We start from the raw sequence: 16,213 nt of genomic DNA, 5'->3' as shown, positions 1-16,213 counted from the left end.
ATTGTGAAAAAATATGAAATTTTTCCAGTTACGCTCAATGTTCAGTACAAAGTGATACATTTCGCTTAACTTAATTTATCAGTTAGATTAAAAAGAGGGGAATTTCTCACAATAGAGAAACGGAATTATGTAAAATTTTAAAACAAACAACGAAAAGTATTACGGAGTTGACGAAAAGCGAACCTACATTCCTATTTGATAAACATTTTTTTTGTAAAAATGTAATACAAAACTGAGAGAGCGCAATCAAAATTACAACACCAAAAAACCTGGCCGTTGGCGGTTTATGTTCGTCTCCGCTTGCTGCCGATGATTACCAGGTGTTTGATAATCAAACCCAGTCTCAGACAAAAATATCAGCCCGATTGTTTTTGTTTTTGATCAATATTGATTTAGTGCCCTAGACTCAGGCGTTGATCTAGGGATTTCTCAAGGGGGTGGGCAGACTTTCGAAAATTTTTCAAAAATGTATCGACCTGTTTTTTAAGTTGACTAGTTTGATTTTACGAGCTCTCCCAAAGCACTAAAAAGACCCTGGCAAAATTTTCTGCGCATCAGGCAAATTTTTGAAAAAAAACAGACCGAACAAGACGTTTTAATGCATTTTTCGGAAAATTTTGACCAAAAAAATCGCGTTTTGTGTTGCGCTTTCCCTCTTAAAACTAGTAAATATTGGTGCCCAGGAACTTTCAGGAATTTTTTAGGGTCCGTCAGCCAAATATGGTAATCTAAAAATAGTACAAAGGGCGGACCACCATTTGTGTCGGCATGGGGTCGAATCTCTGAAGAAGGCTTCCGCAACACCCCTCGCCCTAAATCCGACCTGCCATAATTTGACTTTTTTGAGATATACGATTATTAGATACTTTTGTTAGATATTTGAATATTGATTTCCAATTTGCTGAATTTTTTTTCTTTCTTCGGTTTACCCTTCACGAGTGATTGCCCCGAACGGGGAGCTTGACTCAGGTCACTTCGGAATGATTTCTGAGAAAGCAAAGCATGTCGCGCTACAAATACAAACCGTTTTCAGATCTGTTTAACAATACAAACCTTGAATGGACTTTTGAAAAGTTTTTGTGCTCAAGGCATTTATATTTTTCAGATAAAAAAATTGCGTACATAAAAAAACTAAGCCCGAATAAATATCACCCCAAACACGGATAGTTCGTCACTTTCTCCTTAAATTGGAATAATCTAAGCAGAGAAGAAGCGGAGCTTTGCATCACTTGCGATACAGCGCAAGCATGGCATTAGGAGCAAGCAAACAGAGACGAAAAGAACTAAATCGGAAAAAATGGCAAATAAAACAAAATTTTTTTGGAGTAATTTTATGAAAAATTCAACTTCAAAAAACAGTCGGCAACGCAAAGATCACAAAAGAACGTTTTTAGCAATTTATCAGCGGCTTTTAAGCCGACAATAAATGGTTAGACTACCCTGGGGCCGAAAACAAAAAAAAACATAAAACCATAAGATGCCAAGGCAAATGAATGACCTCCAGACTAAGTGGGTTGAAAACTGGTAATTTTGAAAATTCAATAACAAATGATCATCAATATTTAACATTTTTAAAAAATTGCTTACGTGAAAAAAACCTAGTGACGGATTACAGGACACTTGCTCTCACAACTGCACTGATTGAAAACGTACTATGAAACAAAGTGAGTGATTTTGCCAGTTAAAAGTTTAAAAATATACTTCTCTGCCTCTCAAATTTTTTCGGCAAAAAGAAATTTTGTGTCACATTCCAATTCAAGACCGGAGCCTGCTAAAGCACAAACAAAACATCAGCAGACAAGCAATAGAACGACAATGTAAGTTTCCCGGAAAACATTCAAATTAAACAAAGATGCTGAAAAATAAGGTCCAGTCGTGACTCGATTGTCAGACGCTAGGATGCCAAGGCAACTGAATTACCTCCAGACCAAGTGGGAAGGAAACAGGTAGCTGGTTGTTAAAAAGGTTAACTAAAAAAGCAACTTCAAATTATTACAACTTTTGACAAACATTTTCTCCAAGAATAAAAAGTCTTTTTCCTGAAAGCAAGACACTTGCGCTCGCAAGAGTAGTGAAAAAAAAACGGAAATTAAAAAAAAAGAGTAGATTTACCAAGTTGAAAAATAAAAATTGATTTTTGTTTGACTTTCGAGTCTTTTCAGCAATCAGAAATTCTGTGACTCATTTCATTTGAGCTCTGAGCCTACTAAGAAGGACATATCAAAATTATAAACAGACAAGCAAAAAGCCGACAAAGCCTTTTTTCCAATTTACTAGAGGAAAAAAAGTTCCAGTCGGGACTTGAACACAAAATCATAAGATGACAAGCCAACTGAACAACTGAATGAAGACTGGGATTTATAAAAACTTACTGATAAAGATCTCCCTTTATCAATTTCTAAAAAATTTTCAAAAAACTGTTAACATGGAAAAAAAACCTAGTTAGAAATTACAGGACACTTGCTCTAGTAAGTGTAGTAGTTGGGAACGGAAAATGAATCAAGGTGAGTGGTTTCACCAGCTAAAAAACTTATCATAAATTTTTCTGTCGCTAAAATGTCTATGACAAAAAGAAATTAGGTGACGCATTTCGATGCGAGAGCCTGCTAAAGCACAAAAAGCATCAGCAGACAAGCAACTATCAACAAATCAAATTTCCCGGAAACAAGGTCCAGTCGGTCCTCGAAGCCCAGACGTTAAGATGCCCAGGCTACTGAGTTATTTCAATACCAAGTGGGAAAGATACTGAGAGTTATAGAAATTCACTGATACGCAGTTTCATTTTTGTATAAAGATTTGTTTGCTGAAAACAGTCTTGTTCTCAAATACAAGAATACAAGTCCATTGTTCCCGAAGGTGTAGAGAAAAAAACGGAAATTTTAAAAAGCGAGTGTACTTATCAACTTGAAATATATATTTTTTGTTAACTGGTGAAAAAGTTTAATCTCGTTAGCAATACACTTTCTTTTGCTTGTACAGTGATTGGAAACAGAAAAGCAAGCAAAGTGAGTGGTTTTATAACCTGAAAATTTCAAAACCTAACTTTTACTTTTTTTACCTAAATTTTTTCAGGAAATAGAGAATCTGTGCACAATTCACTTCGAGTTCTGAGTTTAAAGCATATACAATACATTTGCAGACAAGTAATAGGCGGACAATGCATTTTTCCCGCAAAACAGCTGCTGATTCGTATACATTGAGAGAATTGCAAGGCCTGGACGTTACTGGAACATAAAACCTTAGGATCTCAAGGCAACTGAAATTCCCCTAAAGCAAGAGGGAAGGAAACAGTTAGCTGGTTGTTAGAAAGGTTAACTAAAAAAGCAACTTGAGATTCTTATAACTTTTGACAAACATTTCATTCACGAAAAAAATCTTTTTCTTGAAAACAAGACTCTTGCTCTCGCAATTGTTGTGATAAGAAAGGAGAATTGAAACAAAACGAGAAAATGCATCAAAACATAATCAGACAAGTAATAGGCCCAGATAAAGCTTCAGATATACTGAAAGGAAAACAAGATCCAGTCAGGACCGGAACAGACGACCATAGAATGTCTAAGCAACTGAAATATGTCCAGAACAAGTGGGAAGGAGACTGGTAGTTATAATGCTTCACTGATAAAAAAACAACTTCAATTTTCTACAATTTTTGTAAAATTCTTGTTTACTGGGGAAAAAACGTGTTCTCGATAACACGTCACTTGCTTTTGCTGGTGTAATGATTGGAAACGGAATTGGAACACGGCAAGTGGTTTAACCACTTGAAAAAGTCAAACCCTATTTTTAGCCTTTTAAGTATTTTCGGGAAAAGGGAAGTCTAAAGTCTGTGAAACATTTCATTTCGAGCTCTGAGCCTGCTAAAGCATATACAAAACAATTTCAGGCAAACAATAGGCCGTCAAAGTAATTTTCCCGAAAAACAGTTGCCAATTCATATATACTGAGACCATAGCAGAGGCCGGAGGGACTCGAACATGAAATCTTAGGTTGTCAAAGCAACTGAGACTCCTCCAGACCAAGTGGGATGGGGACTGGTAGCTGGTAGTAATGAAATTTAGGTAAAAAGTAACTTCAAACTCTTACACTTTTTGTTCGACTTTTTATTCATAAGAAAGAAGTCTTTTTCTCAATAACAAGACACTTGCTCTCATTGGAAATGGAAATTGAAACAAAGCGAGTGGTTTTATCACCTTGAAGTTTCAAACCCTAGTTTTTGTCTTTGAAGTTTTTTTAGAAATAGAATTTCTGTGACGCATTTTATATCGAACTTCGAGCCTGCTAAAGCAAATATCAAAAAGATAAGCAGACAAGCAATAGGCCGACAAGGCAATTTTTCCCGGATAAAAACCCAGATTCGGACATACTGAGAGGAAAACAAGATCCAGTCAAAACTCGAACACAAGACTGAAGGCAACTGAATTACGTCCGGACCATATGTAAGGAGACTGGTAGTTAAAAAAATTCACTAACAAGACAACTTTAATTTTTGTTAAAAAAATTGTTTACGGGAAGAAAATTTTGTTCTCGATTATAAGACACTTGCTCTTGCAATTGTAGAGCTTGCAAACAAAAGTCGAAACAAACCGAGTTGTTTTGCCGGCTAAAATTTAAAAAACTTATATATTTCCTTTAAGGTTTTTTTGGCAAACAGAAATTCTGTGATACATATCATTTCGAGCTCTGAGCCGGCTGAAGCATAGCTATTGGGTGTCCGACTCGACATATAGTATGTTTCAGTGCAATTTTATTTATTGTGTTTAAATTTAGTTTTAAAAAAATCGGTGAAATTAGCAACGCCTTGAATGACATTGTTTGTAAACTTACGGAGGTAAAATGACTAGTTAAACGGTAGGAAAGCTTTTTTGCAAAACTCATCGTCATTTGTAACATCGGCACTAAAATTTTATGAGCATGGGTTTGCATGCAAGTAATATTGAAGAAGCGTTATTTAGTCAAAAACTAATTTAGGCCATAGAAAAAAGTACAATCCAACAAAGAGTTCAAATCATGGAAACCAAAGAACCAAGTCTTCCGCATTTAAGCAAAAAAAACTTCCCACAAGTGACGCCATAAGCATCGAATGTATTCTGCGACACGGGAAGTAGCGGTTGTAAGTTTTAGTTTTGAACCGATGAAATTTAAAAAAACTATTCATGTTACCTGTAACTCTTCTCTGTTACTACTTGAAAATCGATGCTGAAATTTCATTAATTGATGAATAAAACGGTTTATTGGCATACAACCAATAAATAATTGTAGAAAAAATAAAACAAGAATTCGTTTGGTTATTTTATTTTTGGGGCGTCAGAAAAGTGTTCTTGCTCCCGTAAAACCCTCGTAAGCAGCACAAGGAATTTGAATTTTTGATTTTAGAAGAATTTGTTCAAGTTCTAGGCCACAGAAAAAAGTACAGTCCAATATAGAGTACAAATCTGGAAATGAATAAACCAAGTCTACCGCAATTTAACCAAAAAACTTCCCACAAGTAAAGCCATAAACATCAAATGCTAGCGACACAGAAAATAGCGGTTGCAAGTTTTAGTTTAAATCCGATGAAATTATCAAAAAACTCTTCTTGTTACTTCTAATTCTTCTCTGTAACCACTTGAAATTCTTTGCTGAAAATTCGACAATTGTGGAATAGACGGTTTATTGGCATGTAGCCAATAAATACACATAAGAAAAACTTCAAAGAAGATTTCGTTCAGTCATTTAATCTTTAGGGCGTCAGAAAAAGTGTTCTCGCTCCCGGAAAAATTAGTCAGATCCATAAACAAAATGAAACAATCATAGAACATAAAAATAGAAGGGGTATTATTTTATTCAAAACTTTCGAGACAATCCATAAACCTAATTGATAAATTACAAAAAAAATTGAACTTTTGTTCCGACTATTTAAAAAATGGGTAAAACTTCGCATTCAGGTGTGTTTTAGTTTTTATGTTTTCAACACAAAATCAGGTGTCACGAATAATCATCGGTATGGAGCGAGTAATATAACTCATTACAGCCTTTCAGTCGTGATTCCAAAGACACTAAATAATTGTACAAAATTTCCGAGTGTTGAGAAAAACTAGTTTGAAATTTTTCATTTTTTGTCCTATTTTGAGTGAATAAAGGCAAGTGAGCAGGCTTTAAAGTTCAGCCGCAAAAACTTAGTTTTGGTGGGGTAAATTAATGTTTTGGTTTTTTTCAGTAAAAATTTGGGAAACAAAAATTTGAAAATTAAAAAAAATTCTGCAAAAAAATATAAAGTTTGTGATTTTTTTAATTTTCATAACAATTTGTTTGTTTTTCTTATCATACTTCTGCAAAAATTGTTGTTCAGTTTGCCTATTTTACTATGATTGTCAAATATTCGTAGGGTTTTCTTGTAGTTTTTCATTCAGAATCTTTTATTAAACCACGCAGAAAGAAAAGATACTAATTTGAAAAACATTTTTTTTTTTTAAGACTATGGTCGGAACATTCTGCATAGAAATAGACTATTTTTTGTGGTTGATTATTATTTTTAGAACATTCCTACGTTTACTACAGTTTTTCAAAAGATCTTGCTATGATCCTTGGCATTCCAACGAATACTTTGAGAATTGAAAATTCAAACTCTTTGAGCTGTTTACGAAAAATTTTAGAGGGCCAGAACCAATTGTTTTGATATTTTTTGATCATATGGTCAAACAAAGCCATGAAACGTTTTTTATAACTCCAAAAATTTAGCCATAGCATTACCAGGCCAACCTGCATTTTTGTGAATTGTAAGCGGATGCTGCAACAAAGACGCTCCCTTTGTTCTTCTTTTAGCAGATTACAGAGACATACAAACAATAAATTGTGCGCTTATCCAGCGCACAGTTTGGCCGCGTAATGAAGTATTTACAGAAAAGAAATGGTAAAACGGAAAAAAGGACATTTTCGATCATTCCATCCGTTGCAAAAAAATGAAGAAATTTTTGTTCATTTGTTTTGTTCGTTCATTTCAAGTTCATTCATTTCAAGCAGCTTCTATGTCCCGTGACTGTATTTTGAAATTGAAAAAATTCTTGTTCGATTCAAGCTGTCATATTCTTCCAAATGGTCCCTCTTTGGCTCTAGTTCACAAGATTCATTTTTAGTTAACTACAAAGCGAAACTTTTCTAATGCGCTTTTTTTAGTCTAAACACTCTACAAAGAACTCAAAGCGCACTTTTTTTAAAAAAATGTATTGTCTGTCCACAGAGCGCAGAAAGTTTTGCTAAGAGTGCTCATTCTTGTGCTAGTTTGGCAGAGCTCAAAACTTTTCGATATATCGATCAGGTTTCGCTTACATTGATAGGACTGTACTAGCCTTTTTTCAGTTTTTACCGAGAAGAAGGGTACCTTTTTCTGAAAAAAAAACATTTGAGCTGAAGAAGGGGAGCGTTTTCGTGCCTCATAAGCCAATACTAAATGACAAAAACATTATGAAATTTCTTAATCGTAACCATCTTCTCCTATTACTTAACTGTTTTGATTAAATACAAAAATATGGGCAATTATGCCCTATTTCTGTAGCTCATTACAATGCTTATTCGCTGAGAAAAAGCAAAGAAAAAGGAAACTTGTGCAATCAAAAAGGCGCATAGTAACCGCATTAAAACTATGAAATCTTTAAATAACTGCATATTCTGAAGGCCTCTGGTATGTTTTCATGTTCAATTTATTTTTCTCTGAGCTGTAATGGGTGATTTAAAACCGTAGTCGACCACCGGTGTTGAATTTGTAGCACCGGTAATGAGTTAAAACCATTCAATTATCTAACAAGATATCAGATTTCATAGGTAAGTTTGACGGACTTTATTTCAAAGGCGAACTTCAGCGGAAACAAAAGATAACACATCAATAAACTCACAATCTAACAGTTCAAAATGGGTCGATCCCTTTCCATTTCTTCGGTATCAAAATTGCATCAGGATCTTCAATGTCTAACTCATAGTCCTAATTTACGACGATGCTTAGTGATTTTTTCATGCTTTTTACAGTAAAGAAACCAAGTATGGTGACAGACTGCGTAAACGCCATTAAGGCAGGAAAAATCCATCTTCAGAACTCAAGAAGAAACTAATTGGAGCTCTTTCACGGCTAATTTTGAATAAATTTTGATTTTTTCAAGCATCAATAATCCAAGATGGACTGCGAAACAAAGACCACTATAAATTGAATAGTCTCAAACGACGGACAAAAAAACATATTCAGTGACTTTTGCTTCTTGTTTTTTACGTGCAGCTAAATTTCTATAAACTGCAACATTTTCTATTTATCTTTAACATCTGGTGAAAACAAGAAAGAAACGGATTGGTTTATATAAATTGTCATTGAATTTTTAAAAAATATTGTCGATTGTAGAACCACTTAGCGTTTGCTATTCATTTTGAGTATCATGTATTTTTATGTGAATGGTGCGGGTTGGTTGCCCCTACCGCAGCACAAGACATGGCATGAGCAAATTCGAACTTTGAGGAAACCAAACCTTTTCTTAGAACCAAAAAAGAGAGCCAGGGTTGTTCAAAAATTAGTTTAAAAGTTAAAATGAACACAGAGGTGATTCCGAGCTCCGCAAAAATTGTGATAAACGCACACGTAGAAAAAAAAGAACGATGTGTTCAATTTGAGGAAACTAAGTCGAAAATCAGCGTTAAAGACAAGCTTGACAAGCGGTTAGGCGGAAAGTACCGCGGTGGACGTCCAATGAGCCAAAAAAAGGTGTCCAAGAAAATTCTGTGCTATAAAAAGTTGTTACGTCTCGATAAGCACAAAAACACTTAAAAATTTTTTTTTAACTTTGAAGCGACCGTTTATGGAGCAACTAAGCCGATATAAGATACGCTAGAAGCAATTAAGTCCAAAAACTTTCAACCAAAAGAATAAGTATTGAAACAGAAAGTTTACAAAATCTTGAAATTTCAAGCAAATTCCATGCTTTGAAAGTTAAGCCGGCAAAAAATACAGAAAAACGATAACTCAGCTTCTGCAATAAAATTCCTGCAATAAAAACAACGTTCAACCGTAGTTCGAACCACATGCTTCAGGCTCCCAAGGTGCGCGCTTAACCACTGGGTCAAATAGGAAAGTCTAGGAAATTACAGAGGTTTCATAATATAGCAATATTATTTTTTTAAACAAATTTGTAAGAAAAGTTGTTTGCGAAAAAAGTCTAGCTTCCTCTTACAAGTCACTTGCATGTGAAAAAATATATCGAATTGCAAGTATTCTCATTTCACAGAACTTATGGCATGTTTTTACGACGTCAAAAACCGGTGATTATTGTTAACAAAAATTGCATTAGTTCATCGAAAGAGGTTTTCGCGATAGTTGGATACGCGTAATCGAAGCTGCCAAAAACATTCGACAATATCTAAAGTTGGAATCATGAAAGACGTGTTCAGATACCGCTCTTTCGAGACGAACATCTTGTCAATCCAAATTCTCGCACTATGGGCCACCATAACGGGTTGAAATTAGCCCAAGGTGTCCACCAGCAAACTCATCTCAGTATATAAAAAAGTTGAAACACGTACTTGTTTCATGGCATTTTCTCGAACGAATTTTTGAACAAAGTTATTTACGGGGGAAAATACGTAGTAACAGATATTGCAATACTTTTGCTAATGACAAGAATGACAACCCGGAAGTTTTTTAGGGACCGGAAAGCTCTGAGAAACGAAAAATCATAATCATTAAGCTCAAGCATCTAGTTTTGTTTCGATTCACGGCATTAGTCTTAGTCAGTGTACTTACTTATCTTCCATTTATTTTGTGAGCAACTTCAGAGACAGAGACGAAGCGACGCTTCGCACCACTTGCAATACAACACAAACGTAAAAAATTCATAACAAATTTTAGATGTTGAACAAAACTAGGTCAACCAAAATTTTGGTATGTCTCGATAAAAAACAACTACGAGCCCAGCTAAAGCTGGAGGTAAAAGTTTGATATTGAACGAGTTCGCTAAAATGATGCGGCATGAAAAGTGTGATTTTAAAAATTGGACTTTGCCTAGAACCTTAGTTGTTTCTCTACTAAAATAAAAAAAGTTTTGAGATAATCAATTTTCCCAAGGAGATAAATGTCTCTTAAAAAAAATTAAAGAATTGCTACTTCTGCAGAAACATTTATTGCAACCCGTTCTTTTAATGGAAATTTTCATCTCAGATTTGATTATGTAAACTATAAGAAACTTCAAAAAGTTTCCAAAAATCGATCGAAAGTTCTAAAAAACGTTCAAAAAACTTTCCAAAATCCATAAAAATTGTCTGCAAAAGTTTCCAAAAAAGCTGTTAAAGATTCATAACTTTGACTTGTTTGAAAATCATAACTATTTTTCCGAGAAACTGACATAGCCAATTATAAAAGTAGGCTTTTAACAACCCGTTCTTTCGATTAAACTTATAAAATCAGATTTGGCAGGATAGTTGGCAGGATAATTCCGAGACTCATAGCTTTTTGCGTAAAAAAGTTATGCAGAAACGTTATGCAAAAAAAATCACGCAACGCCTAATTTCGATTGAACCCAAAATCCTAAATTTGGTAGGGTAGTTTTCGAGATCAGTCAAAACTTTAAAAAAAACGGTCACAAAATCAAAATTTTAATTTTTCCGAGGGCCAAAACATTTGTAGTCAAAAAATGGGCGTTTTCGCATAAGCAAACGAGCTTCCGGAAACCCGTTTTGAGAATTGAACCCAAAATCACGGTTATGGCAGAGTTGTTTTGGAGATTTTTCAAAAAATTTAAAAAAAACGGTCAGTCAAAAAATCAAAAATTTAAATTTTCAGAGGGTGATAAATTCTTGTGTAGTTTTTTTGTTATTTTCCGCTAATGCAGAAGAACTTACCACTACGCTTTATCTCCTTGAACCCAAAATATTATTTTTGAGAGGTTAGTTTTCGATAATAGTCGAAAAGAATCACAAGACGATCAAAAATGGAAAATTTGACTATTCCGATGGCCATAACTTTACTTGCAAAAATAGTTTGGTATTTGGTTATAGACACTTATAGAGTGAAATTTTTTAAAATAGTTGAATTTATTGAAACCAAAAACTCATTTTTGAGAGGAAACAGTTTTTGAGAAAACGAAAAAATCAAAAATATGGGTAATATAATCAGCCACACTTTTTTGAAGGCTGTGGACAGTGGGATTAAGTAAAAAAGTTACTAGGGGAGTTTGCATGCACACAGGGGAGTAAGTGGTTTTTCTTGATACCGCTTTAATTGATACCCTTTTTTTCAAATCAGAAGTCTCTGAGAAAATTTTAATTTTTTGCATAAAGAAAAAAAAAATCCAAAACGAAATAAAGAAATTTCAGCAAACCAATTGGTAAAGATACAACCAACTTGAAAAGTGCGCTGAGGGAGTGCTAAAGTTGTGTTTATCTTGAACTTGAAACAGTCAACAAATAGGTCATAATTCCGATGAAAAATAGGCCGAATTAGTTTTGGCCAAGGAACTTTTTTAGGAAATACGAAGTCAGGGTATGTAAATATTGGAAATGTAGGCGTAAATCAAACACTAAAAACAAAACTAAAAAAAGTGCGCGCAGAAAAAAATCAATTCCATGATGTGACAACTAAGCCGAAAACAGATAAGCAGACAAATAATTGGCCGACAATTTTATTTGAAACAGAAAATTTACCGTTTTAAAAAAAAAGTCGAACCCATGACCTTTGCTGTCCTCAGCATATTCGTTACCTCCTGGCTAAGTTACCCGGGACGCTGAGAAACTTGAAGACATTATGAGTCCAGATGTCCAGATGAGTCCTGTGGACAAAGTTGTTTACGGGAAAAAAGTACCCGGTTGCAATACCCTTGCTTATCGCAGGGGTGATAACACAATTGTTTCCGATATTCGCTCTAAAAAGCGTAATTTCAACAAAAACCGATCAAACATTCTGCCAATAAAAAACTTCGATTGATTGCGGTCACCTTTTCAGGATACCTACTGGACAGCGAGTAGAAAAAGACAGTTTTTGTTATTTTAACACAAAATTAATTGCAATAACTGAGCTTTCTAAATCCAATTATCGAACTAATTGAACTCTGGAGATTCCGTTATTTACCGAAATAAATGAAATTAATTTCAACTCAATTGTTTTTTGAACACCCCTGACGAGAATGGTTTGAAGTTGTTTCAAGTAGTTTCATAAATAGTAAATTTACAAAAAATTTTGCAAATTAAGAAATTCAAGATCTCACCATTACATTGCGGGAAATCACCATGAAGTTGAAATGCGAAGACGTTGTTTATGTTCGCACGATAACTTCGTGACATTTTAACAATGATATCTTTTGCTCACTTCAGATCAAACAAGTGGAAGAATACATGGCGCATAGGAAATTGCCACCTGACCTGCAAGTGAGAGTGCACGAGTACTACGAGTATAAGTTCAAGGGCAAGATGTTCGATGAAGATGTCATCCTGGACGAGATGAACGACTGTCTTCGAGAGGTAAGCAAGGAACTGAAAAAAGCAAGATTTTCCAGCAAAACTTATGCAAATTATCAGGCAAGTTGCCACGGAAAAGTGAAAAAGAGCAGGACTCATTGCTCAAAACAATTTCAAAAAGTTAGCTTCAGCACTTCAAATTGAACATCAATTTATTTCTAGAAACTAATAATTTTTCCTAACATGTTGTTCGTGAGCTTTTCATTGTGCAAGATGGGAATATAATAGCCCAATCGCGCTCTGAAAATCGCGGTTTTACCCTTAAACTTTTGATTGTTTTTTTGTTTCTCCATTTTGTTACATGTTCAATCCAAAAATTGTTGCTGTTTTAGGAGATTTTGAACTATAACTGCCGTGAACTAGTGAATGTAGTTCCCTTCTTCCAAGGAGCTGACCCGCTCTTTGTCTCGGGAGTAGTAGCCAAGTTGAAGCACGAGGTATACCAGCCGGGCGATTACGTAATCATGGAGGGCACAATCGGGACCAAAATGTTCTTCATCCAGCAGGGCACAGTGGACGTGGTCACTAACAATGGATCATGTGTGGCTCAGTTATTTGATGGGTCTTACTTTGGAGGTGAGTTGCAATTTTTGCTCGGAGGTGAAGCAGAGCTTCGCATCACTTGCAATACATCACAAGCACCGCAGAAAAAGCGACGGGTCTTTTCGATTATACCCCCCTAAATTATGAAAAAATGAAATGAAAATTTTTATTATATAATTGGGACACTTTTACAAGGAAATGCTTTATAATATTATGGCACTGGTGAAAACGGACCATTTTTGTTTAATTGAGCCTCAAACTGGATTTTTTTCTCTCCTATTTTCGCCAATTTTCTGAGCATAAATTTCATTAAAAGGTTGCTAAATGCGCTTTAATTGTCGTTAAGTTTGCATTTTTTGCCAGTTTCTAGCTTGATTTAACGCTCGGGATATCAGCCCTGCATTTTTAAGGAAAATTAGTCAAACTTTTTGAAAAAAAATTATATTTTAGAAAGTTCATTTGGAGGATAAAATGTCAAAAACGACAATAGCCAGCGTAAAAATGACATAGTATTTAATTTTATTTATTGGATAAATCTTGCTAGTCCCAAGCGTAATAAAAGCGTTTTATTTATGCTTTCTTCGAAATAAATTTATGCTTTCTTCAAAATTCAGCTTTCTAAGACTTTTTTTTTACTTCTCATCAAGCAAAAAGAAGGCGAAAAATTAAATGCGAAAAGAGAGACTTAGAGCTGGTTTCATTGGTTCAAAAGTAAAGTTTTTTTAAATAATGGAAATATGTTTTTAATGAAACCAATGAACTGCTCCAATTTTTGTTTAAACTTTTTCAAAAAAACATAGCCAGAATTGTGAAGACTGAGTTCAAACTTTGTTTTAGAAATCTGTCTGTTAGCTAAAATAAAACGCACAGCCAGCATTCGCGCCGAGAGCTACTGCAACCTCTACTCACTCGAGGTGGAGGACTTCAACGAAGTGCTCACTGAGTTCCCCCAGATGCGATGTCAGCTCGAGATGGTCGCGCGCGAGCGACTGGCCCAGTTGGGCAAACGGACCAATGTGTTAGAGACAAAGAGCCGACTCAAGCATCAAGATACCGCCTACGGAATCGCGCTTTCAACCGACGATTTCCAGGAAATCGCTGAGATGGCCAACGAGGAAACCCGAAAGATGGTTCGCCGTTTGTCGGTCATGTTAGAAAACACTGAGATTTGGGCTCCACCCACGATGTCACGTGATCGCACTCCGACAAACTGTGAGTGTCGCCGAGCATCCGAAGGTCACATGACCTTTGAAGACAACACTAGCGCCAAAACACGAGTGGACGACAAATGTGGATCGCTATCGGTCAACGAAGAAGACGACGAAGATAAAGAAAGACAACCAACTGGAGTTCGTATGAGAATAGGAAGTGTTAGTTTAGGCAGCTTAGTACGTAATGGTAGCGAAGAAAACGAAGAAGAAAACCATCAGCCTGATTTCTCAAATATAGCAACGGGCAGTGACTCTGAAATTGTTTTAAACACTCGCTCTGATTAATTCAGTCTTAACTCTTATGCACATAGCTTAAGTATTCGACGTAATTCTACTTTTTTAATCTACTAAAACCTTTCAAAAAGAAAGTGCGGATTCATCGATGAAATTTTATATGTCTTGTCGAATATTTTGACCGAAACTATTTTTATGTATAACCTCTTATATCAAAGCTGAGTCTCATTTGTTGTGTTGAAAAGCGCCAGCGTTCGCGTTGTGTTTTATTGAATAGTTTGTAATATTAACATAAGAATATTTTTTCAACATTAATTGATGAAAATGATTGTCAGTGAATGAAACGTGAATCCAGGTTGCCATGAAAACTTCTGACAATCGTAAGATAAGACCAAACGACCTAGACTAAAAATCAAAACCACTGAGCGCCCTTTAATGCTATATATCTCTCGAACCATCTGAAGTTTAATTGTGGTACTTGATTTTACCTAAGAGCTAAAAATCTAAAAGATAGAGCACACCCGAAGCCAAAGGACCGCCTCAATCTAGCAATCGGAACAGGAAAAAATCCACAAGAACGAAAAGTGCTTTCACTTACACATCAAAGTTTAAGTAATAATAGCCTAAATTATGTAACAAAAATTGAAAAAATGAATTGGGATGACAACGAAGTGTCTGAATGATAAAATCCCACTTTTTGAAACTCACTGTTGTTGTTGTTGAACTTGATCTCTAGTAAGTTTTCTCACTCAATCTCCTCAAAGCTTTTTCTGAGGCACTTGTGAAAATTGAAAGACAGGCAAGTAGGATCTATTATAGACACTGAAAGTAATGATGAGATCAATAGTCTAACCGAGAAAAATCAAACTGGACTTTTGACTTTTTTCTGAAAAACCACTGAAATTCACAAGTTCTAAAATAGCGATAAAACACTTCGTTCTTTAACTCTTCAAAACACGTTCAGTTCATTTAAACTACAGATTCATAGACTATAAATTCATAAACTAGAGGTACCTGTTTGAATTTGTTCTACTGAAGCGTGGTGAAATTGGTAATTTCGAAAATTGGGCTTCACCCAAAACCTTAGATGTTTCTTCAATAAAATAAGAGTGAAATTTTTTGAGAAATCAGAACTTTCTCAAGGACTGATAACTTTTGTTGCAAAATTTAGGGCGTAACCGCGAGTGCACAGGTGCTTCCCATAAACTGTTGCCCTGATTACTCCCCTGTTATTAGATTCGGCAGAGTAGTTCTTAATTAGATTCAAAAAAATTTTGATTTGGAAGATAAGTTTGCAAAAAAAAGCTTGAAAAAATTTTCAAAACTCAAATTATTGACTTTTACGAGGACCATTACTGTTCTTCTATGCGGGGAGCTTCCCACTAACCACTATTTTCATTGAATCGACCATCTGAGGTTAAATTTGAGGTTAGTTTTCAAGAAAAGTAAAAAAAACTTAAAAAGAAACGGTTAAAAGTCACAAATATGACTTTTCCACTGATGAAATTTTTTTAGTAAAGCAACTAAAGCAGGAGAGCTTTCCCGTTCTTTCCATTCTTTCTAACTTGGGACGGTAGTTTTTGACTTGGGACAGTAGTAAGCATTTGATTTCTCAGATGACATTTAACTTGTGTTGAAAAAAATTGGGCGTAGCCACTTGTGCAGCAGCTTTCAACAGCCTGAAATCAAAGTCTTAGATTTGGGAGAGTAATTTTTGTGAAAAATCAAAAAGTTTTAGAAACGGTAAAAATTCAAAAACATTTTCC

The 16,213-nt window shown here is 35.1% G+C and overlaps 2 protein-coding genes across 2 annotated transcripts in view; one reads left to right on the top strand and one right to left on the bottom strand.

Moving 5' to 3' along the window:
* Positions 1-14,964, top strand: part of LOC134844027 (cyclic nucleotide-gated cation channel alpha-3-like) — a gene marked incomplete at its 5' end in the record, with an annotated part of 81,970 nt that extends 67,006 nt beyond the window's left edge. The window contains 3 exon segments of the mRNA XM_063860485.1: positions 12,316-12,462; positions 12,792-13,035; positions 13,840-14,964. Of these exon segments, the coding sequence (XP_063716555.1) occupies positions 12,316-12,462; positions 12,792-13,035; positions 13,840-14,498 (1,050 nt within the window).
* Positions 1-16,213, bottom strand: part of LOC134844082 (protein YIPF6-like) — a 509,298-nt gene that overhangs the window by 290,135 nt on the left and 202,950 nt on the right. The window lies entirely within an intron of this gene.

The sequence above is a fragment of the Symsagittifera roscoffensis genome, chromosome 1 (assembly GCF_963678635.1).
Source record: "Symsagittifera roscoffensis chromosome 1, txSymRosc1.1, whole genome shotgun sequence".
NCBI lineage: Eukaryota > Metazoa > Xenacoelomorpha > Acoela > Convolutidae > Symsagittifera > Symsagittifera roscoffensis.
Note: the sequence above shows the minus strand (reverse complement) of the source record. Positions and strands in the feature narration are given on the sequence as shown.